At 39.6% G+C, this 24,587-nt stretch overlaps 2 protein-coding genes across 2 annotated transcripts in view; both read right to left on the bottom strand.

The window, feature by feature from the left end:
* The window catches only part of LOC145402944 (uncharacterized), a 184,676-nt gene extending 175,696 nt beyond the window's left edge, over positions 1 to 8,980 (bottom strand). The window contains exon 1 of the mRNA XM_080274837.1: positions 8,926 to 8,980. Within this exon, the coding sequence (XP_080130963.1) occupies positions 8,926 to 8,980 (55 nt within the window). The remainder of the gene's footprint in view (positions 1 to 8,925) is intronic.
* An 8,742-nt stretch (positions 8,981 to 17,722) lies between these two features.
* LOC145402942 (uncharacterized) lies at positions 17,723 to 24,236 on the bottom strand. The gene is made up of 5 exons (XM_080274836.1): positions 24,129 to 24,236; positions 23,476 to 23,582; positions 22,796 to 22,915; positions 21,633 to 21,696; positions 17,723 to 20,619 (listed from the first exon to the last, which is right to left on the bottom strand). Exons 1-5 carry the CDS (start codon positions 24,234 to 24,236, stop codon positions 20,569 to 20,571), a joined length of 450 nt encoding a protein of 149 aa, XP_080130962.1. The 3' UTR covers positions 17,723 to 20,568.
* Between the last annotated feature and the right edge of the window lie 351 nt (positions 24,237 to 24,587).

Below are 24,587 nucleotides of genomic sequence, written 5' to 3'. Positions count from 1 at the left end.
GGGAGGGGAGGGGAGAGAAGGGGAGGGGAAAAGAAGAGAAGGTGGATGGAGAGAGAAATGGCAAGGAGGAGGACGAGGGAAAGACAGAAAAAAATGACAAAAATGTAGATAGGCGAAAGGGAAAATTAAAGATCTTTATTTTCCATTTTTTATAAAGGAAAGGGGGAGAGGGCAGGGGGGGAGACGGCAGGGGGGGTGAGGAAGGGGGAGAGGAGGGGGGAAGAGTAAAAAAGGAAGGAAAGGGAGAGGAGAGAACACTTTAATGAAAATATGTGGATAACTAAGAAGAGAAATGGAATATTGTTAGTTATCTATCATTTTTTGTGGGGGGAAGGGGGGGGACAGGGAGGGGAGGAATGAGGAAAGGGGAAGAAATATGGGGAGGAGAGTGGGGAGGGGAGGGGAGGAAGAGAAGGAAGGAAGGGGATAAGAGAGGAAAGGTAAGGAGGAGGACGAAGGAGAGAGAAAATATTATTATTTTAAAGGATATGGAGGAGGGGAGGGGGAGGGGGGAGAAGGAGGGAGAGGGAAGGGGAGAGGAAAGGCGAGAGAGAGAGAGAATGGAGAAGGAGGGGGAGGGAAAGGGAGAGAAAAGGCGAGAGAGATGATGAGGGAAAGACTACGAAAAGAAGAAAAAAAAGTGGAAAGCGTAAAGAATTGTGAAGGAAGATGGTGGAATCTTTTATTACAAATATTTTTTAAAGAGTATATGGGGGAGGGGAGGGGAGGGGAGGGGAGGGGAGGGGAGGGGAGGGGAGGGAAAAGATAGAGAGAAAACTGAGAGGAAAAATGTATAAACCTTGGAAGGAAGATGGAAAGTTATTATTCTTCTAAGGAAATATCGAGAGAGAGAGAGAGAGAGAGAGAGAGGGGGGGGAGGGGGGATGAAGAAGACAAGAGGAATGAGGATGAGGAGAGAAGTGGAAGGAAAGAAAGGGAAGGGGTGGGGAGGGAGGAAAGTGAGAATCTCCGTGAGAGGAGAAGGGGAGAGGAGGAGGAAAGAGGGGAGGAGAAAAGAGAGGAAAAGGGAGGAAAGTAGGAATGAGGAGAAAATGAAAGGGGAGGTAAGAAAAGAGTAGGAATGAAGGAAAATGAAAATGAACGAAAGTGATAAGGATGGGAGGGAAAGAGAATGAGAGAGAAAAGGAGGAGTGAAGAGTGATGAAGGGAAGGGAGAAGCGGAGAGGGGAGAGAGAGAGAGAGAGAGAGAGAGAGAGAGAGAGAGAGAGAGAGTAAAATGAACCTAGCACTATCGATATCTCTAGCAACTCTCTTCAGCACACGAGAGAACAGTCTCATACGTAAACAATAATTCTCTCTCTCTCTCTCTCTCTCTCTCTCTCTCTCTCTCTCTCTCTCTCTCGGGCTGGATTTGTGAGGGGATTTAGGCTACTTATTCCGAGATGGGATTTTGTGGAGGCCTGAGAATGCTTTATTGGCTAGTAATTGTTGTTGTTGTTGTTGTTAATGGTGACAGTTTGCTACCATTGGCTTAGTTTAGCGTGTTTCTTTTTATTCCATATTTTTGTCATATGTCATAATTTTGCGTCATTTTTTTTCATATATTTCTCACATTTTATTTTCTCATATTTTTGTCATATTTTGCGTCATTTTTTTCATATATTTCTCATATATATTTTTTTTAATTTCATATTTTTGTCATATTTTGCGTCATATTTTCAGTTTTTTCTCATATTTTTGTCATGTTTTTGTCATTTTTCCTTTTTCATGTCATATTTTTTTTCAGTTTTGTCATACTGTCATATTCTGTGTCATACTTGGTCATATATTTTTTTATTCAATATTCCTTTTTTTTTTTTTAATTGCATATTTTCGTAGCCCGTTAATGTGTAGATTTTTTTTCAAAGATTTTTTATGTTCTTTATTCCGAGCATGAGATATATGGGGAATTGATTTTTTTTTTTTTTTTTTTTTGGTAATTATCTTTTTTTTGCGATTCTCTTTTTCTGCAATTCTTTTTTTTTTAATCATTTTTTTGTTACTTTTTGCCTCCATGTTTCGTTTTTTCTTTATTCGTTTTTTTTTTTCATTTATTTTTTTTATCTTTAGGTTTCGTCACACCCGCTGGATTTTTGGGAGTTATTTTTCCTGCTTATTATTAGTCTGGGATTTTTCTAGGACTGACTTAAGGATTTATTATTATTATTATTATTATTATTATTATTATTTTGTGGTTATTAGTCTATATTTACGTCGCTTTCCTCCTACATTATACGTCTCTCTCCCTCTCTCTCTCTCTCTCTCTCTCTCTCTCTCTCTCTCTCTCTCTCTCTCTCTCTCTCTCTCTCTCTCGTTTCCTTTATCCCCTCGTAAGATTCCTCCCACGCCCTGTCTTTCTCATTTTCTTTAGCCCCTCTCTCTTTTTCCATTTTCTCCTCCCTCTCTCTCTCTCTCTCTCTCTCTCTCTCTCTCTCTCAAATGCTAGTCACGAAGAAGTGCTAAGGAAAGGATGCTGAGCCGAAGTAGACGTGAAACAGACAGCAAAGGGGCAAAAATCTCCACCAACTGAGTGAGAGAGAGAGAGAGAGAGAGAGAGAGAGAGAGAGAGAGAGAGAGAGAGAGAGAGAGATTTCTGTATACACTAAAATTCTTGTCTATAGGGAGGTATACTGAAGGCACAAAGGCAAAAGGAACATGAGAGCGTACATCAGTGTGAAATATACGGAATAAATCGCCTTGGAAAATGTGCCACGAATCCCCCTCAGCACATTAGTAAACGATCCTTGCACAAATCCCTCTCAGACTCTCACAACCAGACGCATCCCTGAAATCCCTGCCTAAATCCCTGCCTAAATCCCTGCCTAAATTCCTGCCTAAATCCTCCCTCTCTAGGCCACTCAGGAAGGGATTATATTAAGAGGGAAAATCCTAGGACATGGGCGTGCCTGGAATCCCTAGCTCAGTGTGGGATTTGTGGGATGAAAGGGGAAGATGGCTGGGGAAAGGGAGAGAGAGACAAGTTGCAGATCTTTTTGGAAGGGTAAGTAGGAAGGCTGGGTCTGTGGAGGAGGGTTTGGGGAGAGTGTGTTGTGTTGTGTTGTGTTGTGTTGTGTTGTGTTGTGTGTGTGTGTGTGTGTGTGTGTGTGTGTGTGTGTGTGTGTGTGTGTGTGTGTGTGTGTGTGTTTTAGCGAGTGTATCTAGCTTTAGCCTGATGCGTCATTCATTTATTTATTCATTCATTCATTTCTTCCTTCTTGCATTTACCTATCTATCTATATATCTATCTATCAATCTATCTATCTGTGTCTATCTATCTATATGTTTATCTGTCTAAAATTCGTGTCTGCTCATCTACTCAGCCATCCCAAGAACAAAAAACAGATTCAGTATTTTTCTGGGCTAGTTTTTAAAAGCAGTAACTATCTCTTACGTAAAAAATTAAAGGTACTATATTATACAACACAGGTACATATTCTTAGATTTGGTATAGGTAGATAGACAGATAGATAGATGGATGGATGGATGGATGGATAGACATACAGACAGACAGATACAGATAGATAGACAGACAGATATAAATAAGCTACACAGAACACAGTGTTCAACAGACAACAGAACAAAGCGAATACAGACTGAACACACAGATCACAGATTAACTTTAGCACACGAGAACAGAACACAGTATTCCTTCACAAAACACCCTTACCATCACACAGGTAAATCGGAATCAACACCTGGCCCCCATGAACCACTTCCGGGCCCACTTCCGGTATCACCTGTGTTAGTACCGGAAGTGGTCATCATCCAGGTAGACGTTATTTCCGGGCCCACTTCCGGTATCACCTGTGTTAGTACCGGAAGTGGTCATCATCCAGGTAGACGTTATTTCCGGGCCCACTTCCGGTATCACCTGTGTCAGTACCGGAAGTGGTCATCATCCAGGTAATCCCGCCCCGTCATTTCCACCCACCCCTACAGACAGGTAAATAATTGAGGAGGCAAACTGATTACTGAAATTACTGTTGATTGACGTAGGGGTGTGTTAATAAGGAATAAGCAATTTATTTTTACAAACTGGGTGTTACAGAGAGAAAGAGAGAGAGAGAGAGAGAGAGAGGGGGGGTATTATTATCTATCTTATCTATACAGCAGGATCCGATATAATACACACACACACACATACACACACACACACACACACACACACACACACACACACACACACACACACACACACACACACACACAAACACATATACACATACATACACAAATAGATAGATAGATAGATAGACAGATAGACAGACAGATAGATGCAGACAGACAGACAGACAGATAGATATAAGTTAGGGTCCATTCTTTATCTACTTTCTCTAGTAAGGATGCACATAGGAGAAGAATCCAATCATCATTTTTATCTATCTATCTGTCTACCTATCTAACCATCCATCTATCTATCTGTCTACCTATCTAACCATCCATCTATCTATCTGTCTACCTATCTAACCATCCATCTATCTATCTGTCTACCTATCTAACCATCCATCTATCTATCTGTCTACCTATCTAACCATCCATCTATCTATCTGTCTACCTATCTAACCATCCATCTATCTATCTGTCTACCTATCTAACCATCCATCTATCTATCTGTCTACCTATCTAACCATCCATCTATCTATCTGTCTACCTATCTAACCATCCATCTATCTATCTGTCTACCTATCTAACCATCCATCTATCTATCTGACTACCTATCTAACCATCCATCTATCTATCTGTCTACCTATCTAACCATCCATCTATCTATCTATCTGTCTACCTATCTAACCATCCATCTATCTATCTATCTGTCTATCTATCTATCTGTCTACATATCTAACCATCCATCTATCTATTTGTCTATCTATCTACCTATTTTCTACAGTAATTTCGCCACCTTGGGTACGAAAGCAGGAGGAAATCGGGAGCGTTTGGTTTACTTCTGCATAAAATACCAAAGAGCTTTTTTGTCTTTCTCTCTCTCTCTCTCTCTCTCTCTCTCTCTCGTATTCCGTGCTTCTATCCTTTTCAAATCCGTCTCGGCTTTCTCTCCATTCCCTAATTCCTTCTCTCTCTCTCTCTCTCTCTCTCGTATTCCGTGCTTCTATCCTTTTCAAATCCTTCTCGGCTTTCTCTCCATTCCCTGATTCCTTCTCTCTCTCTCTCTCTCTCTCTCTCTCTCTCTCTCTCTCTCTCTCTCTCTCTCCCTCCTTCGTAAAGACGTCTTGTTTGCATAAGAAAATGAATCAAGACAGACAGACAGAGAGAGAGAGAGAGAGAGAGAGAGAGAGACGGAAAGAAAAATCAAACATAAAGGAAAACGAAGGAAACAGAAAAAAAAGAGAGAAAAAAAAAGGAAAATCAGGGAAGGGAGAAACTGTGCTATTTTAACGCATTTTCCTTAGCGATTTATTTTGCGTTTTGTACCTTAACATATTCTCCTGAGCTACTTATTTCTTCTTAATGCCTATATAGTTTCCATGGATAACACACAGGAGGAGGACAGTGAAGTTTAATGGGAAGAAATAAATCGCTCAGGAAGAGGTGTCACGTGGTACCTTCAGGGACCTAAAATACGCCCCCCCCTGCCCTATAATAAAGACTAAAAAAAAGAAAAAGCAAGAAAAAAAACAGCGTGTATATGTCTCTTCTTAAACAGACAAGAAAAAGACCCAAGCACACACACACACACACACACACACACACACAATCCTTCATCATCAACATCTCCCCGTATATACGTTCAGCTTGCGGTCGAGTCCTGACAAAAGCGTAATTACTTCTTTTTCCTCTTTCTTCTTTGTCTTGGCTTAAGTTTGTTCCTGTGGCAGTTGTTTTGGTGATCACTGAGGCGGAAGGACTGTGTTTTGAGACAATGAGTGTTTTTCTTTTCTTCATTTTCTTGCTTTCTTCTTGCGGGATTGTTTGGGATGCTTGGCTGGTCTGTGTAGGAGTGCATGGAGTGTGTTTGGAGCTGAGGGTAATTATTCAGTGGATAGATGGATAGACGGATAGATAAATAGATAGATACACTTCATACATACATACATACAGACACTACAGTACCATACACCGCACTACGCAACTCACAGTCAAACCAACCCATTCAACCCGGTCCGTTCAGTACCCCACTCCCGTAGCGCCCACCGCAGTACCGCCACGCACTCCGCAGCACTCCACTCCCGGCTAACGAACGGCTACCGAAACGCCTTAACAGATAATCAGCGGCATATTAGCGTTCATTAGCCAGCCTCTCCAGCCTAATTATCCCCGCCCGTCTGAATAATTACCCCGCCACTCTGAATTATTCCCAGCCTCTTTGTTGTCCGGGGTAATATCGCCTTGTCCCGCGGCCAATATTCCCGGTATTATTCCTGGTATTATTCCTGGTGTTCCTGGTATTATTCATGGTATTATTCGTGGTATTCCCGGTATTATTCCTGGTATTATTCATGGTATTTTTCATGGTATTATTCATGGTGTTCCTGGTATTATTCCAGGTATTATTCGTGGTATTATTCCTGGTATTATTCCTGGTATTATTCCTGGTATTATTCCCGGTACTTTATTTCTCGCTATTATTTAACTTTATCGTAACACTGTTATAGATGGGATTTCTCTCTCTCTCTCTCTCTCTCTCTCTCTCTCTCTCTCTCTCTCTCTCTCTCTCTCTCTCTCTCAGTATTTTTTGCACGATACGGCCTGGAATATAACACCATAATATTCTTTGTGTGTGTGTGTGTGTGTGTGTGTGTGTGTGTGTGTGAGAGAGAGAGAGAGAGAGAGAGAGAGAGAGAGAGAGATGGACTGATAGACAGGTAGGTAGACAGATAAAGATAACACTGCATCATATAAGGAAACAGGCACATCATCCTTGCTACGTAAAGATCACCGTTATATTTTCCAGCCTTATAGTGGTTGTAGATAGATAGATAGATAGACAGACAGATATAGATAGATAGATATAGGGTTAGATAGATAGAGGGATAGATAGATAGACAAATAGATATAGATATAGGGATAGATAGATAGATATAGACAGACAGACGAAATAGATGTACAAACCCAGGTAGATAGATATATATAAATAGACAAATAGATACAGGTAAATAGATAGACAGATGGATAGATAGACAGATGTGGCTATATAGATAGATACTGATAGACAGTTGATAGATAGACAGTTTGACGGATAGGCTGATAGATAGATAGTTAGACGGACAGGCTGATAGATAGACAGACAGACAGATAGATAGATGGATAGATGGACAGATTGGTTGACAGATAGACAAATAGATAGATACAGATAGATACAGGGATAGCCAGACATTTAAATAGAGATATACACAGATAGATAGATATAGACAAATAGATAGATAGAAAGATAGATCAATACACAGAGGCAGAGGGACTAATCCATCTCTGCACTACAAAACAAACAAACAAACAAAACAGAAAAACAATCTTGCAACAAAAACAGACACAGACTACAGACAGACAGACATACCCAGCATTGCAAATCAAAATTCTTGCAACACACACACACACACACACACACACGCACACACACACACACACACACACACACACACACACACACACAGGAATAGACAACAGACAGACAGACAGACAGGTATACACACACACACACACACACACACACACACACACACACACACACACACACACACAGGTAAGGGTAGCAACTTAGGCAATATTGCATTACATAAAGAAACACATCAATCAACTATGCAAAGTAGATTGCATATTCAGGTACGCTTCCTGCCTTATTGGATAGATAGATAGATAGATAGACAGACAGACAGACAGACAGACAGATATATACATACATACATACAAACAAACAGAAACAGACAGACAAGCACTTCAACACACCATCACCTCCATAAACACACACATCCCTATGCACCATAATAAACATCTCAACATCACTAATAAAACATCTGTCAACACCTCCACACTCCATCATGCCTGCTGCACGCGCGTGAGATGTGCAATTGCGTTTGTTGCTTCATTGCATTTCCGGCGTAACAGTATTTGCGGCGTAAAGTGAATTGTGTGTGTGTGTGTGTGTGTGTGTGTGTGTGTGTGTGTGTGTGTGTGTGTGTGTGTGTGTGTGTGTGTGTGTGTACTGAAAGTCGTTCAATTTCTGGATGATTAATTTGTGAGGGGGTATTATCTCTCTCTCTCTCTCTCTCTCTCTCTCTCTCTCTCTCTCTCTCTCTCTCTCTCTCTCTCTCTCTCTCTCTCTCTCACACACACACACACACACACACACACACACACACACACACCAGATAAAAACAGATAAGGACTAGCTAGTGCAAAGGCTTCTAAGATAGCACGCACCCGGGACTTAGACAACAATTATTCAGGTATTCTTCTAGAGAACAACTTTGCCCTAGAAGTGTAAACAGAAGCCCTTGTTAAACATGGCTGACGGATTCTGAAACACCTGTACGGTCTCCGGAACTAATTAGACGTCTCCGGAGAAAATGGGAGAAATGGAATTCCCCCGAGCTAAGCCCTGTATTGGACTACATAGCCCCGCTAGGGTTACAGGAGGGAGCTACCCCTCCCGGCACGGCAGCCCGGGCGAGGCTCGAACTTGCAATCCCCCGATCACAAGTCCAGCGCGCTACCACTGTGCTACCGCGCCCCCCAGACGTCTCCGGAACTAATTAGACGCAGGTAAGAGACAGGTTTTGAATCTAAGCCTTCGTAGTTAATTTCCCTTAATATTAATCAACCTAAACCTCATTTAGAGTAATTAAAGCGCTAATGGATGCTATTATTTTATTCTATTTCTTTTTTTTTAATTCCTGGGCGATTTTACGGCTGTCGTTAAGTGTATTTTCGCCGTGATATCAAAGGGACCGTCCCGAGTGAGAGAGTGGCCACCTGACGCGCCGCCATTACGCTCCTCCACCATCAAAACACTGGCCAAGTCCGCCATATTGGATCCATGTTTACACCTGATTTCAAGACCTCATTACTGCTTAAATTTCTGTTCTTAAGACCTCGTTACAGCCTAAATTTCAAGTATTTCTAAAACGTCCACACTTTCGGTTAAACTCCATTACTCTCAGACATATATCAGTTGCAAATAATACTCAAAAATAAGTTAAAAAATCAGGTTAAACTTAAAAAATCTTCGACCAATAATTCCTTCACTCGTAGATATAGATCAGTTACAAATAATACTCGAAATTTAAGTCAAAAAATTAGGTTAGACTTCAAAATTGTGGCGCCAAAATGGAGGAGATGTCCGATTTCAAGCGTCCATTACAGACCCAAACATCGGGGGGAAGGAAGGGACGAATACCATCAATTTTTCCCTCTATATTGATGCCTGAGTGGACCGGATCATCAATCTTTGGGGCCAGGAGTCTAAGAGGTACATAAGGCCCCGTTGCACCTCTTCCTTAGCGATTTAGTTAGCATATTGCATCAAGCTACAGGATTATACATCATTCGCGTCTTTATAACCCATACACATTCTCCAACTATACTCCTTCTACAATAACTTGGCCCAGATTTTCGCCCTTTCGTGCATTGTTCCTTATACAGCAGAAAAAAAGACAATGCTACAGCTCTACACCCTTTCCATAGCACTTCTTCGTGACTAGCGCCTTAGTGTTAATCTACTGTTACAACTCAGAATTCAAGATGGAAGGATGATGGGAAATTTTTGGTCTGGGTAAGGTAACAATGGTATAACGCAGTGGAGAATATGTGTGTGTGTGTGTGTGTGTGTGTGTGTGTGTGTGTGTGTGTGTGTGTGTGTGTGTGTGTGTGTGTGTGTGTACAAAAACTGAGCCAGACTGATTTATGAGCTTGATTATGATGTGTGTGTGTGTGTGTGTGTGTGTGTGTGTGTGTGTGTGTTGGAATATTTAGTAGTCCACGTCACTCTCTCTCTCTCTCTCTCTCTCTCTCTCTCTCTCTCTCTCTCTCTCTCTCTCTCCAAGCCCCACAACTTCCCCGCCACACGCCTTTGTTTTGTTTCAGCAAGCAAGTAAAAAAAGAAAAAAAAGCAGGAAGGAGAAGTGATAAAAACACGAGTAAGCTTATTAGCCAAACAAACAAAGCTACAAAAACACCCACCCACCCACCTACACCCACCCACCCACACACAAAACACCCACACACACATCACGCTGCTTAGATGGACACAACAGACTCGAGGTTTGGTCTGGGGAAAATATGTGAGGCAGGAATGCGTCTCCTTGGTTACTAGTCAAATTTAAACTCCAGCCTGACTACACCTGACCATAAACTTAGCTGAGAGGGGTGACGGATCCTTGGCAGATGAAAATAACCACACTATAGTAAAGACCCCGCATACTTTCCCTATTATTATCATTATTATTATTATTATTATTATTATTATTATTATTTATTTACTTATTTATTTATTTTTAAGCAGTCTGAGATCTGTGTGGACAAAGGCTCGTGAGTTTTTGAGATGGTTTGGCCACGTGGAGATAATGGAGAATGAGAGACTGACGAGGAGAGTGTGTGTAAAGTGGAGAGGAGAAGGGTGAGATTGTGACCAAGGATGGGACTGAGGGATGGAGTGGAGAGGTATATGAGAGAGGGGGTGTAAGTCGGGGGGTAGGGCAGCGTAATGGCAGGGGACAGGGTAGTGACATGGAGGCGATTTATTTGTGGCCACCCTTTGAAACGTCAGGCTATAGATAGACAGACTTTCGTGTTTTCCATTGACATCGTTTTCAAATTGACAGCATTAACAACACCCAAGAGGAAAGTACAATGTGTAATATGTATCGGTATGAGAGTGTAATAAAAGTACAAAGTGTAATACATACAGGTATGAAAGTGTAATCTCGTGATGTACACTGTGTAATATATATCGGTATGAAAGTGTAATCAAGTACAATGTGTACTGCATATCGGTGTGCAAGTGTAATCTAGAGAAGTACAATGTGCTATATCGGTCACTAAAAATTGGCCTGCCTTGTTTGTCACGTCAGTCATTAACCCCTCTAATCACCCTTAAGACCTAATTGGCTTGTTCTGGCTGCTACGAGACGGTTTTATCTATTAGAGGACCCTGGTAGTGCAAGGGGGGAATAAAATCGTCTAGAAAGATTAATAAAAATCGTCTGAAAATGAGTAAAATCGTCTGGAGATTAATAAACTTCTGGAAAATGTATAAAATAGTCTGGAAAATAAATTAAATACGGAAAAATGAATGAAATCGTCTGGAATGTGAATAAAATCGTCTGAAGACGATTAAATTGTCTGGAAAGATGAGTAAATTCGTCTGGAAAGAAATAAAATCGTCTGGAAAGATGAATAAAATCAACTGGAAATAAATTGTCTGGAAAGATTAACAAAATCATCTGGAAAGATGAATAAAATCGTCTGCAAAATTAATAATGTCTGAAAACATGAATGAAATCGTCAGGAAAATGAATAAAATCGTGTGGAAAGATTAATAGAATTGTCAGGACTCCATATTATAAATCACGTTTTCTACTGTATAATGAATTGTATTTATAATATGCAATCCTGACAGAATCGTCTAGAATATGGGTAAAATTGTCTGGAAAGATGAAAAACCGTCTCAAAATTAATAAATCGTCTGGTAAGAATAATAAAATCGACTGGAAATGAATAAATCGTCTGGAAAGATTAGTAAAATCGTCTGGAAATGAATAAAATCGTCTGGATACATGAATAAAATCGTCTGAAGATGAATAAAACGTCTTTAAAAGTGAATAAATTCGTCTGGAAAAAATAAAAGTCCGGAAAGGAATAAAATCGTCTGGAAAAATGAATAAAATCGTCTGGAAATAAAGAATAAAAGCGTCAATGGATTTTTGGGCTTAATTTGCGTCATAAGAAATAAAAACAATAAGAGTGAATGAGGCCAAGTTAAGAAAAAAACAAAGAATTAAATAAGGTAAGAAAACATGTGTGAAAGAAAATATATATAAGAAAAAGAAAGAATTAAATAAGGTGTAAACACAAGTGTGTGAAAGAAGAAAATGTAAGAAAAAAACAAAGAATTATATAAGGTGTAAAAACAAGTGTGTGAAAGAAGAAAATATAAGAAAAAAAAAAGAAAGTGAAAAAAGAGGGTGTGAGAGAAGGAAATATACGAAAAAAACAAAGTAATAAATAAGATGTAAAAACAAGAGTATGTGAAAGAAAATATAAGAAAAAAGAAAGAATTAAATAAGGTGTGAAAAAAGAGGGTGTGAAAGAAGACAATACAAGAAAACAAAGAACTAAATAAGGTGTAAAAACAAGAGTATGTGAAAGAGAATATAAGAAAAAAGAAAGAATTAAATGTGTGAAAAAAAGAGGGTGTGAGAAGAAAATATAAGAAAAAGAAAGAAAGAAAGAAGGTGAGAAGGAAGCGAAAACAAAATGAAGTCACTATGAACGCGCATGTAAATAATCAGACACAAATTTCAAGCGATTAAACACAAGTAATATCTATCCTGAATCTATTTTATCTATCAATCTATCTATCTATAGCCAGACGCCTTAATCCCATAAAGGGTGGCCACAAACGAATCGCCTCCATGTCGCCCTGTCCCCTGCCATTTCGCTGTCCTCCCCCCAGCATTTCATCGTGGCCTAAAATTTCCATCTCCTCATCTTGAATGCTGAGATGCGACAAGAAATTAACACTGCTATATAAAGCTCGATTTTATTTTTTATTATTATCTATTTATTTTTTAGGGAGGAGGGGAATGCTGTGGAAGGGATGCCGAGGCAAAGTACTACCTTAATATTCTCTGAGCTACGAGAAATAAGCTGAAATAAGGACAAATAAATCTTCACCAAATAAAAATAATACTGAAAGGACAATCAGTAAAAAAAATATTACGACATTCAGCAACGGGAAATAAGCTGAAAAGAAATCTCCAATAAAAAAGAATGAAAGAAAAATTAATAAAAAATCTAATTGTCACTAAGCTACGGGAAATAAGCCGAAAAAAGACAAATAAATCACCAAATACAAATAAACAATGAAAGATCAATTACTAAATAAAAACGTTCATTAAATACTGAATAATGTATAAAAATATGGATACAATTGGTAACTTCCTGATTAAACAGGCAACAACTAATTTACACGCGCTGGTCAACTTCTTACATGAAGAAATACGTCAGTGCATTTTATCTGTGTTTTACAAAGTACCACAATATTATGAATAAATGCTCCTGTGGCTCATTTGCATAACACGTACGTTATTTATGTATTCAAACTACCGAAACAATTGGCAAAGTAACGTACAAGAGAAAAAAAGTTATAATATGCACAATAAATCGCTTAGGTAAAGCTGTTGCGGCCTCCGATGCAACCTCGAGGCGCCACGTCACCACCCCCTCCCCTCCTTCCTCCCCTCCATCTCCTGCCGCAGTTTAAAGCCCTCCCCCAACTTTCATCTTCGTCCACTTTGCCACCTAAGACCTCCCATTTATCCCCATGCTCATCCAAAATATACTAAATCCTTATTCAGTTACCAAAATAAGCTAAAAAATACCATATAAATAGCAACCAGTCAATAAATCGAATACGCTACTCCTTCACGTCTCAAGAGCGGCCCCGCAAGACAACGCACAATGGCCGCTAGGTACTGCCGTATATCATACCTTCCATCAGCCATCAATAACTCATCACCCCTCTAAGTTAATTCCATGAAAACTAGAGACATCAGAGAAATTAATGAGACTAGTAAAATGAGCCGGGGATGAGGCTAACACGGTGACATGGGTAGCACTAATGGGTTTTTCTTGAAGACGCGTAGGCCACAGAGGACATTTAAATCTCACTTACCTTTTGCTTCCTGTGGTTGATATCTCCGCTCGCACGTCCTTCCTGCTGGCTCCCTCGTTTCCTACGGATGTTGCTCTCGTGTCTCTTGCAAAATTGAGCTCGCAACTTCACAATAAACACCGAACAAATAAATAAAACTCAGACGACGCCTGAAGACCGTACACCTGCCGTCGACATTCATCAACAAGAGGACAGGTGGACAGTAAGCGGTGACGTCATAGGGTCCAGGCATTTAATTTTTACTTTCGGCGTTTTTAATATTAATCACTTCACCATAATGATGCTTTTATCTTATTTTTGTAAAATTTGAAAGTTTTTATTCAGTTCATGGGATATTTGTCGAGTTTCTGCTCAGTGTTTATAATTATTCATTGATCAGTAAGTTTCTGCTCAGTGTTTATAATTATTCAAACCGATTATATTTCCTATTTCAGTCGCGCTATTCATGGAGGCATTTAGTCACATCAGGAGACAATTCATGAGGTGGTGGAGTTAAGAACAACAATTATGAATCCTTTCAGCATGATAGGTGTTTTTAAATCGCCAAAAGCGTCAACAATAAACAATGTTTCACAGGATTTCTGATTTTGGTGTTCCTGGTACGTTACTGGTGACGGGAGCATCTATGCAGGACTATATCTAAGAGAAAGTATAATATGTAATGAAATCATGGTTATATGTATGAAATTATGAAATAAATTAAGATTTCTTTGAAGGAAGGCTAGGTGACAGAATCTACAGTATACCACATTCACTCCTAGCTGACAGAGATTCCTAACTCCTTCCAGCTCAGATTATTATTATTATTATTATTATTATTATTTGGTGGGAGAAAGAACCAAAGCCAGCTGATTACCAAGTATCCTTAGACTGGAGGGAAAGTTTGACTAGTAACCAAGGAGACTCCTCATAACTAATACTCGTATGTCGTCATGTAACATAGCCACAGTTCCTAGCTGTGGGAATGGTCCAGTTCCATCAAATGAGAATAAACCAACACATGAGTAAATTAGGAAGGTTCTAAATATTCTTGTGGATAAGAGATACAATAATGAACATTTTTGTCAGTCAGAAACACATTATGCATGTTCTTATTTCCTTGTTAATTGACCCACCTGCGTGATAATTAACATAAGTGGATGTATTGTCATAATGGTTTAAACACATCAATCACATGACGTCTGTTTGTGCAGGAATTTAGTTTGTTGTAATATCTAAGAAACGATTTTCATTTTACATCTTATTTCCTGTGGCTCAGTGACAGAATAAGACAATAGCCTACAACGAGGCAATATCCTTTTCATTAGCACTTCTTCGTGATTAGCATCATATTTTAGCTTTAATCCCCTCCATTTTGAAGTCTCTCCTAAACTTCATGAAATGATGTAAAGGCAGCACACACACACACACACACACACACACACACACACACACACACACACACACAAGAACACAGGTCGCCAGACGCATAGGGTTAAACATAGGGGACAAAATTTATACACTGGATAAAAAGTTAAATTTCCCTCTGAATGAAAAATGCATCGCTGTAGCAACCAAAAAATAATGTAATGCTAATAGTTTTTCCCCTCTATCTTATAATGTTTCATCGGGAACGTAGGGGCCCAGGGCTAGGCTATTAAGTCCAGCTATTTAAGACAAGAGTGATCAGTCGCTCCCAGCTGAGTGGTATATGTTATGTAAACAATGAATCCCAACCATCAGTCATTATGCCTTTCATCCTGTCGGAGCACCTTAACCCACTAGCCCATAGACCACCAGGCGTCAGTATGGTTGTATGGTTACCACTCAGCATAATAAATGGCATGGGCTCTCTCTCTCTCTCTCTCTCTCTCTCTCTCTCTCTCTCTCTCTCTCTCTCTCTCCACTCAGATCTTCCGCAAATCCATAATGAGCTTAGGGTCCTTGCTTGGGCTTCTCCAGCCTGAGCGCTGGAAAGTTGGATTGTATTCCTTTCTGGTGGGATTGGATTCCTTTCTGTTGCTATTGCATTACTTTACGACGAGACTAGATTCCTTAATGATAGATTTGAATTCCAATTGGACCCTCTCATCGGTTGTCCAAATTGCCTGGCTTCCTTTCTCATGGATTTGTATTATGAATTTGTATTCCCATGGTTTGTACTCACCAAATGGTATTCTGAAGGATTTGTGTTTTGGTGGCTTGTTATGCCCATAGACTTGTATTCCTATGAGTTTTAATCCTAATGGGTTTGTATTCTCTCTCTCTCTCTCTCTCTCTCTCTCTCTCTCTCTCTCTCACTGAGTTTTTGTACCTAGAGTTTTTTTCATCTCGCCTCCTGTGTGGCATCTGACTTGTCACAGTGAAATACAGCCAGTTTTAAACCCAGAGTTCCTTCCCTTCCCCAGCCGTATTTCATCCCTGAGTTATGGCTATGCACGCAGAGTGGTTCCTTTTTATTATTTTATTTTTTTTTGTAAACGAGAAGAGATTTTAAGCCCTACCAACTTTTAAATTTGTCTCCTAAATTAAGGGGAGGTTTTGGATAAACAGAGAGTTCTGGCTGAAAGTGATGGATGGCCCTGCATTAATGGTAGAAACTCATTATTAAGAGGATATTATAATCAGTGGGTGCCCTAAAGGTTTAGTGGTATGAGACGCACAGTGCAGGATGTTGTTGATATCAAGGCTGGCTACCAATCACTATGGGAGGTACTAACATATGAGTGAAGTGTGGCTACCAGCTTGGTAATGAGCCACACAGTCATCATTCTTTAGATAGGAAACTCTCCCAGAAACTGCCACACACAATCATCACTCTCTCTGGCAGGAAACTTGCCACAAATAAGCAGTCTAAGTCTAAGCGGAGACTCACAATTTATGACTAATCATATTACACATCCCGAACTTCTTTTTTCTCACTTGTTTCCGGCAACTTTTTGGTAGTAATTAGTTGGACTTGGTACTTGATTTATCACCCAATTCAAAGAAAACATTAGGTGTGGCATCGTCAACCTCAATACGGAGATTCAAAGCATGGCATCATTTGATTTTACTGAAATCTATTATTAACATCAGGATAGGCCATTTTGTCTTGGCATCTAAGTGGCCTGATTTTGGTGGGGTAAGCCAGGTTATGGATTATCTCTTAAGACACGGTTAATGATGGTGGTGTCACCTAAACTACTGCCTCTGGAAAAATCAGAAGTGGTTAAAAGAAGCTGACAGAGCTGATTCTTTGGCTATCTAGAGGTCCTACAAAATTTGATGGTGCATTGCTATGAAAGGGACAGATTAAAGGAAAGGTGAAATGAAGATGATAGATGGATGTGCAATGAGTCAGAGAGGGATAAGTTGACTAGAGTGGAATGAAAAGTTGTTGTTGTGACCACAGATGCCTCTGTATATGAACCCAGGAAACTGCAGGTTGAGTCACCCTTTTCCTGCAGCCCACCATTCCCTTTTTTAGAGATCTGGAGGAAGCTGATGGGCAATTGTATAACCTGGCCGCAAGTCACCTGGTAATAGCCATCCCACCACATGAAAGTGCCCCTTTTCAACACCAGAGTCAGAAGTAGGATAGGTTTGCAAAGAAATAGGTCTTATGCAGGTATCTTAAGATTCTGGAGAGAGTAGCTTTTCAAAGAGGTGAATGTGGATCAAAGAATGAGAGGCCATTTTATGAGAAACATGGAATAAGGTGTTAAAAGACTATCTCATGGCTCAGGGTTAATACAATTTAGAAAGATGCCATGAGGTAAACCACAGTTTACACATCTAAGTATGGAAAATGAGTGCAATGATGATGAATGTGAATACCTGTATAAACTGTTGTACAGTACCTAACATCACTTTCTACATAATACAATTACACAGTGATATAAGAATACAAAAACAATAATAATCAATTTTTATTTGACAAAGTGTAAATGATCATTCATACACAATTAGGTATCATGTGCAAAGAGATTACTTCACAATTCAACCTGAGTATTTCACAATTAAACATCATTTACTCTCTACATATGGCACCATTTTATGTGTACGATGCAGATCTAACATGTCTGAGATCTTCAAAGTTATAACATTAGTGTCACAGCATTAATGGCCTTATTATTAAAACCAAGTAAGAAAATGTGTTGGCAAGCCCTTTATTCATAAAAATTTCGAAACTTGTGATGATAGGAACTAGAATGCATTCTTATCAGCCACAGAGCCTGGGAATGTCTTTCTCACTTTTTTTCCAGGCAATCTGATTCAGCTTTGGAGAAATTTCCTACACTTGAGGGGTCAGGTATAGCCTTAATAAACCCCTCCAATAGGAGAGGCTTCTCCTAAGCTAATGGGGTGCTTCTGAAAAGCCTGGTGTTCCGGTAGATGTCACCGGCTTTGTGACAGACACAGTCCCCGCGCTGTTTAAAAAGCACATTTTTCTTTGTTAAATATCTACACTGTTGTGTGAAACTGTGAATCATGGTAATGCCATATACCGTAATATAAATAATACAAATAGGAAACGTATATATAACGTAGTGTGAATTGTTTATATTTATCATAAACGGAAATTGAAATATCATTGGTGGAATATGATGGCAACCCGCCATTTCAGTGGTCCTATATTATTTGATTTCTGCTACATTTAGTGCATGTTAGGTTCTTAATACATAGTTTATTCAGACTGTAAATTACGCCTAGTAGGTATCTTGACTCATTCAGTCTCTATGTGGGCAGAAATTTAATGTTGAGTAAATACTGGGACTTAACGTTTTTCTCACTCCCTTCACGCATGAGCACAAGACAGTTCAGTGTTTAAGTTTTTTCACGAGAGATTTGTTTTCAAAACAAACGCACGAGGACTAATGCTTAAAATAATACAATTTAGACTATTTATGGTCTGGTCAGATTAGATAAAGTAAGGTACTGTAATTGCTTTGGAGGGTTTGAGGGGGCAACACCACGGCCTTCTCAAACCGTGGCAACACAGGTCTTGTGGTGTGCATGGGTGAAGGGAGCGAGCAAAATGTTGAGTCCCAGTATTTACTCAACATTAAATTTCTGCCCACACAGAGACTGAATGAGTCAAGATACCCACCAGGTGTAATTTACAGTCTGAACAAACTATGTATTAAGAACCAAACTTGCACTAATGTAGCAGAAATCAAATAATATACGACCACTGAAATGGCGGGTTGCCATCATATTCCACCAATGATATTTCAATTTCCGTTTATGATAAATATAAACAAGTCACACTACGTTATATATACGTGTTCTATTTGTATTATTTTTATTACAATATATGACATTACCATGATTCACAGTTTCACACAACAGTGTAGATATTTAACAAAGAAAAATACGCTTTTTAAACAGCATGGGGATGTGTTTGTCCCAATGGTGGTGACATCTACTGGAATACTAGCTTTGAATGCACCCCATTAAAAACTGCCTGGTAACAGCAAAAATTAAAAAGGCATCACCTAGATTCAATGGACTGAACACAACACAATTAGCAATGACATACAAGGGTCAACATTCCTTTAATTTCCATCATGTGTTTCTGAAATGTCAATAACTGGGTGCTACCCTTCCCTCAAAATCTTCAATTTAACCTCTTCAATGCCGTGAAATATTTTCTATTTAATTTCTGCCATTTCTAGATCATTCTATTCACCTTACGAGAGTTTCACAGTACTAAAAGGGTTAATGAGGGCTATTATCTAACTCCTCAGGTTTGGAAAGTCTAGCCCTAAAATGACTAACCATCTAGAAGCAGCAGGAGCAATAAGAAAATTACATCATTGGAGAGAAGTGCTTAATAATAGAACCATAAGTACCATCATCTCATTACACATAAACAGTACAAATATACCATAAAAATTATCTTACAAAGTTTAGTAAGGAGACCACAGACTAAACAGTCCATTTCAGAAAACATTAGATACTACAGTATGTTACAGCACTTACGTACGATTGCCTTAACTCTAAAAACTTAAGCATTATACCGTAGTCTCAATGCAAGTCTGTATGGAAATAATAACATTACATAGGAAGTCCTTAAAACTGGCAATATTACACATTCAGCACTAGATTTTTACATTACAGTGCTTTTAGTTCTTCAAAAAAAAAAGACAGAGTACTGTATCTAAATTTCTTACTCCACCAAATAACAAAAAACAGGTTCTGACTCTTGTTCAGCACTTTATACACCAAACAAAATTTTTTCTTATTTAGCAATGAGCATAATTTTCCTATTTGTAGGCAGTCCTCTAAGTCAGGTATGTATTCAAAATTATCGCTTTTTCCGCACAATCAATACTGTAAATCTGAGGAAATTGGTAAATCCGCTTGAAACACAGCAATGGAACTCTGACAGGCAGCTTTTGTTTCTCAAAATTTACTGTGAATGAAAGATCAAATGAATGCCAAATGGGAAACTCATTATGGGTCATAATCAAGGCAAAATTTGAGACTTTGCTACACCTTCTCAGTAATTATGCTTGAGCCCATTACACCTATATGTTATCTTTAACGTTATTTATACAGTTTTACTACCAATGCAGTTTGCCAGAAGAACACACATGATCATAAAAAGGTAGAGTATGCAAGCTAAATTACTGAGGAAAGGGTGGTGCAAAGTGTCCTACGCTGCCTAGAATACGACCGCTGCTGCACTGTATTGGAGTTATATTACATTAATTCACAAACCACTCATTTCCCTCCTCATCACTCCTCCCTCCTCCTCACTGTGAGTCTCCAACGAACTCTTCTCCATCCCCTCCCTCCTCCCCCATCTGAAAGTGTGAAGGAGACATATTATTTACTCAATATATATGCTGAAAGGATCAGAAAAAAGCAAAAGTTACTTGCATTAGCATATTGCAGATAAGGGTGGTGGTAGACCACTGGTACAACAACCTGTTGTACGAGGGAAAGTAGTTGCTTAGAGCAATTGTTGCTGCTGTTATTCTTGTTCAACCCTAGACTCCTCTAGATGTGAACCCAGCGGACAGCAGGAAACTTATCACTTCAACCAGCTGCTCCAAGAGATCTTGTGTTCAGGTTATGTGGAACAACTGCCTGCGCTGTGATCATGTGGTGCATGAAGTGTGTTGTTGTGTGGGGGGGCTACACTGAAGTGTGGGTTTAGCAGATTGTTTGCATGATATGTTTTGTGTTGGTTCTCCAGCACGGAAGGGTTATGGCTTCATCATAATCTGGCTTCATTCATTTGTCTTTCTAGGTAGGGTAGTTTCTGAAGGGTGGATGTGTGGTGATGGCTCATGAAAGCTGTTTGACTGAAGGTTTGGATGGCTGTGGTGGCTATGTGTTTGTGTATTGTAGGTTTGTGAAGTGTACTGCTGGGTGGAGGAGGGATGTTGTTGAGGCATTTTGTTGGAAGGTTAGTCACTTTTCTGTTTCTCAGCCTCCTGAACTAGTTTCAGTCCAGAAGTCTAATTCTGGCAGAAATGGTTTCAGTAATCCATTCTGGTCCCAGCTCTAATGAAGGAAGTAAGACTGAAGTTTAAAAATTATAATTGTATTATCATCACCATCATCATCATCATTCTCTGGACCTCCTTTCCAACCCTATGGCAGGGTGAAGAGTAGCAACATCCAGACAGCCAAAGTTTGCCCAATTCAATGGGCCACACTTCCATTCACTCACCATTCAAGCCCTCAAAATCCTGGCTCCATCTAATAGGCCAAAAATATTTCACCACATTCTGTAGCGTCACATATACCTATCTGATAGAGGTTTAAAGTAAGGGTGCACATAAAATAAAACTCCTCTCAAGACACTCACTTTAATCTTTTTTGAAGGTGAACTCTGTGAACTCACATCAGGCCCTCTCTTGCCTGCCTCCTTCCTGAAAATAAGGGCAAGGTTAGTTGTGGAACCTTTTAAACCAATGATGCCTGGTTACTGAAATGGTTATCCCCTTCATCCAGGATGCCATTTTTACCTATTTCTTGTTAAAATTAGACTAGCTATTATATTCACCTAAGTTAAGACATCTTGCAGTGAAGAGGGTGATAAAAACGTCATTTTAGGCAACTTATCTACAGTCTCTCCAAAGCTGAATAAAGTCATATGGAGAACGGAGGAACAAAGTGAAAAACACATCAGACTGAAGGAGTTATATGATCCCTAGCTAATGACATCACTAATATATCAATATCATCACCATCATCAATATCCTCATCCTAGTACTCAAACTGTTGAAATCTTGGTTCCCCCTACCAATTAATTCATTTATTTAATTAATGTCCAATTTTCGTATGTAGCAAATACTCATGCTCATCTCATTATTGAACTTCTACAGGATGGGACAGATCCATAAACAGGGGAAAAAAAAACAAAAAAAAAAAACACAGAAGTTATCAAAACAGGGAAAGAAAAACAGAGAAGTTATTAATGGTGCAATGTTAGGTGGGAGAAAACTGGCTGCCACAACTTATTACTGTAACAGCATTCACTTATATTTTTTTTTTTTAAAGAAAATGAAAAGAGAAAGGGAAGGAAAAAAAAAAATCCATACACCAGATTACAGGTGTCCTCTGTACCATAGATATCATTTTAATTACAGTTCAAATCTTCAAAATTCTCAGCTACAAGACATGGGCTACACCATCCACATGTGGCTAAAGAATCTCCATAGCTATATTTTATTCAATCCATACAACCCAAACCCCCCTCTGAAATTCCCCTTTGTTAGTCATAACTTTCATTATCTTCATTCTGACTTTTAATAACTCCACACACACACACACACACACACACACACACACACACACACACACAAAGTCAACAGCTAAGAGTTAATATGGAATGGAAATGCAACACAATATCAGAATAGTCACATTTATTTTGTTTATTCTACTTTTTTTTGGTCCACAGCTATTGAGAATAAAATTACAACAAATCCACATGCAGCGCGAAATGTGAGAGTGAACAAAACGTCTTACGCAGTCTGGGACATGAAGGCATTGTCGACATAGGGTTTCAGTCCACCAAATTCCATGTTCGCAGCCTGACTCAGAATTGTGCTGGCCTCCTCCTCTGTGGCGAATGTCAAGTAGCAGTGCCTGGAAATGAAGGATAATTTTAACATCACCATCAGTCATTGCCATCGTCATCACCATCACCAATAAAGTCAATTTTATGTCTGTCCAGTCTTATCCTTGCTGTGTTCTGTGCCAGCTTTCCAGTAACTGTGTGGTTAATATCTCTACACTTAATGTTAGCACTCACCACCTCCCACATCTCTCAGTCCACCTCTCCTCACTGACCTCCCCTGGCCCATCCCACATTTTTTAAACTTGTGCCTCACCTATTATAATAAAAGATCTAGGCAGTGTATCGGCAAAGGTCACTGCTCTCAGAATTTATGCTACAGACATACTTTATCATAAGGAATAGCCAAATGAAGCACGATTCTGCATTATGGTAATTACAAGGATACACTCTATACTGTATTGGTCTCACCTTTTTATCTATTTGTCTATCTACCACAAGAATCTTTAATCCCATAAGGGGTATCCAGAAACAAATCACCTCCATGTCACCCTGTCCTCTGCCATTAAGCTGCCCTGCCTCCCTCCCTCCCTCCAACTCACACTCCCTTCTATCATATGTATGGTCTCACCTGCCAAACTTAATATTCGAGGCCTCCGGTGCAATCTCCAGCAGCTGAGATGCACACGTGGCCTCAATGGGGTGGACGAAGCTGACATACACACTGCACGGGTCCTTCTGTGGGTGGGGGAGAATGTTAAAATATTTGTCTGGTTTTCTGAAGCATCATAAGTGACCTCCCTCAATGGCAATGGAATTAACCCTTATCTAACACCCTAATTAAGCCACATACAACCACCTCAGTATAGCAAATCAAACAGAATCACCTTGGGATAATAAACCACATAGCACTGTCTGGGAAGAGTATGAATAAAATAAAACTGTCATGGTAGTGCTGGGCAAATTAGAGTAAGTTGACACCATGACAAAAAGGGTGAGGGGTTACTCTAGCCGCATGAACGGCCTATACCATGTTTACGATTACACTGGACATTCACTGGTATGATCAAGCATAATACACCAAAGTGAACCCATTAGTATTATGAGTTAATTGCTTTCAAACCTAGGCACGTATTTCCAAAATTAGAAAAAATTGGAGAGGTTTTCAAGAATCCCAAGGTTAAGCACTATACATTCACTCTGCACCACCACCATACTTGGTACGTAAATAAAATCACACCAAACCCTCTTAAATGAATTATCACAATATATTTTAATGCCTACCTTGACTGTCGTGGCTCCTCCCCTGCCCCTGCCCCTGGCGCCTCCCCTGCCTCGCCCGCCCCTCATGCCACCTCGCCACCCTCCCCTGCCACCTCGAAAGCCATTCATGGTGACTCCCCTTCCGCCCCTGGGCACTACCATAGACGCAGCTTCCCTAAATCAATATACTTTTTCCTAAGTTCAGTTTCTCGCCAGACCCGGTACACCAGGCGGCGTTGTTTTCCAAGCTGCCAATAACGCTAAACTTTAAAAAAAATAAATCGCTAGATGCCCCTCCGCTCAAGTATATTAAGAAAACTGCAAACAGAAGTAACGAAATCTCTAAAAAATTACTTAGACTTTCTAATAATCTCTAGGATATTGTTAGCTTTCTTGTTGCTGAATGAAGCTACCATCTAAGTTTAGCAAAAAGCGTTAGCTTGGGAAATTTCGCTGTTTTGACATCCGTTACAGTTTGGG

The sequence above is a fragment of the Coenobita brevimanus genome, chromosome 59 (genome assembly GCF_032717465.1).
Source record: "Coenobita brevimanus isolate Jiangsu-jjx chromosome 59, ASM3271746v2, whole genome shotgun sequence".
NCBI classification, from domain to species: Eukaryota; Metazoa; Arthropoda; class Malacostraca; order Decapoda; family Coenobitidae; genus Coenobita; species Coenobita brevimanus.
This window is presented reverse-complemented; position numbering and strand designations above follow the sequence as displayed.

What these genes read in the sequence shown, in the direction of transcription:
- LOC145402942 (XM_080274836.1), bottom strand. Translation starts at nt 24,236, where the DNA reads ATGAATGGCTTTCGAGGTGGCAGGGGAGGGTGGCGAGGTGGCATGAGG. An exon ending in GAGGAGCCACGACAGTCAAG is followed by an intron (nt 23,583 to 24,128) that starts GTAGGCATTAAA and finishes CCCCACCCACAG; the next exon opens with AAGGACCCGTGCAGTGTGTA. An exon ending in TCGAATATTAAGTTTGGCAG is followed by an intron (nt 22,916 to 23,475) that starts GTGAGACCATAC and finishes CTTCATTTCCAG; the next exon opens with GCACTGCTACTTGACATTCG.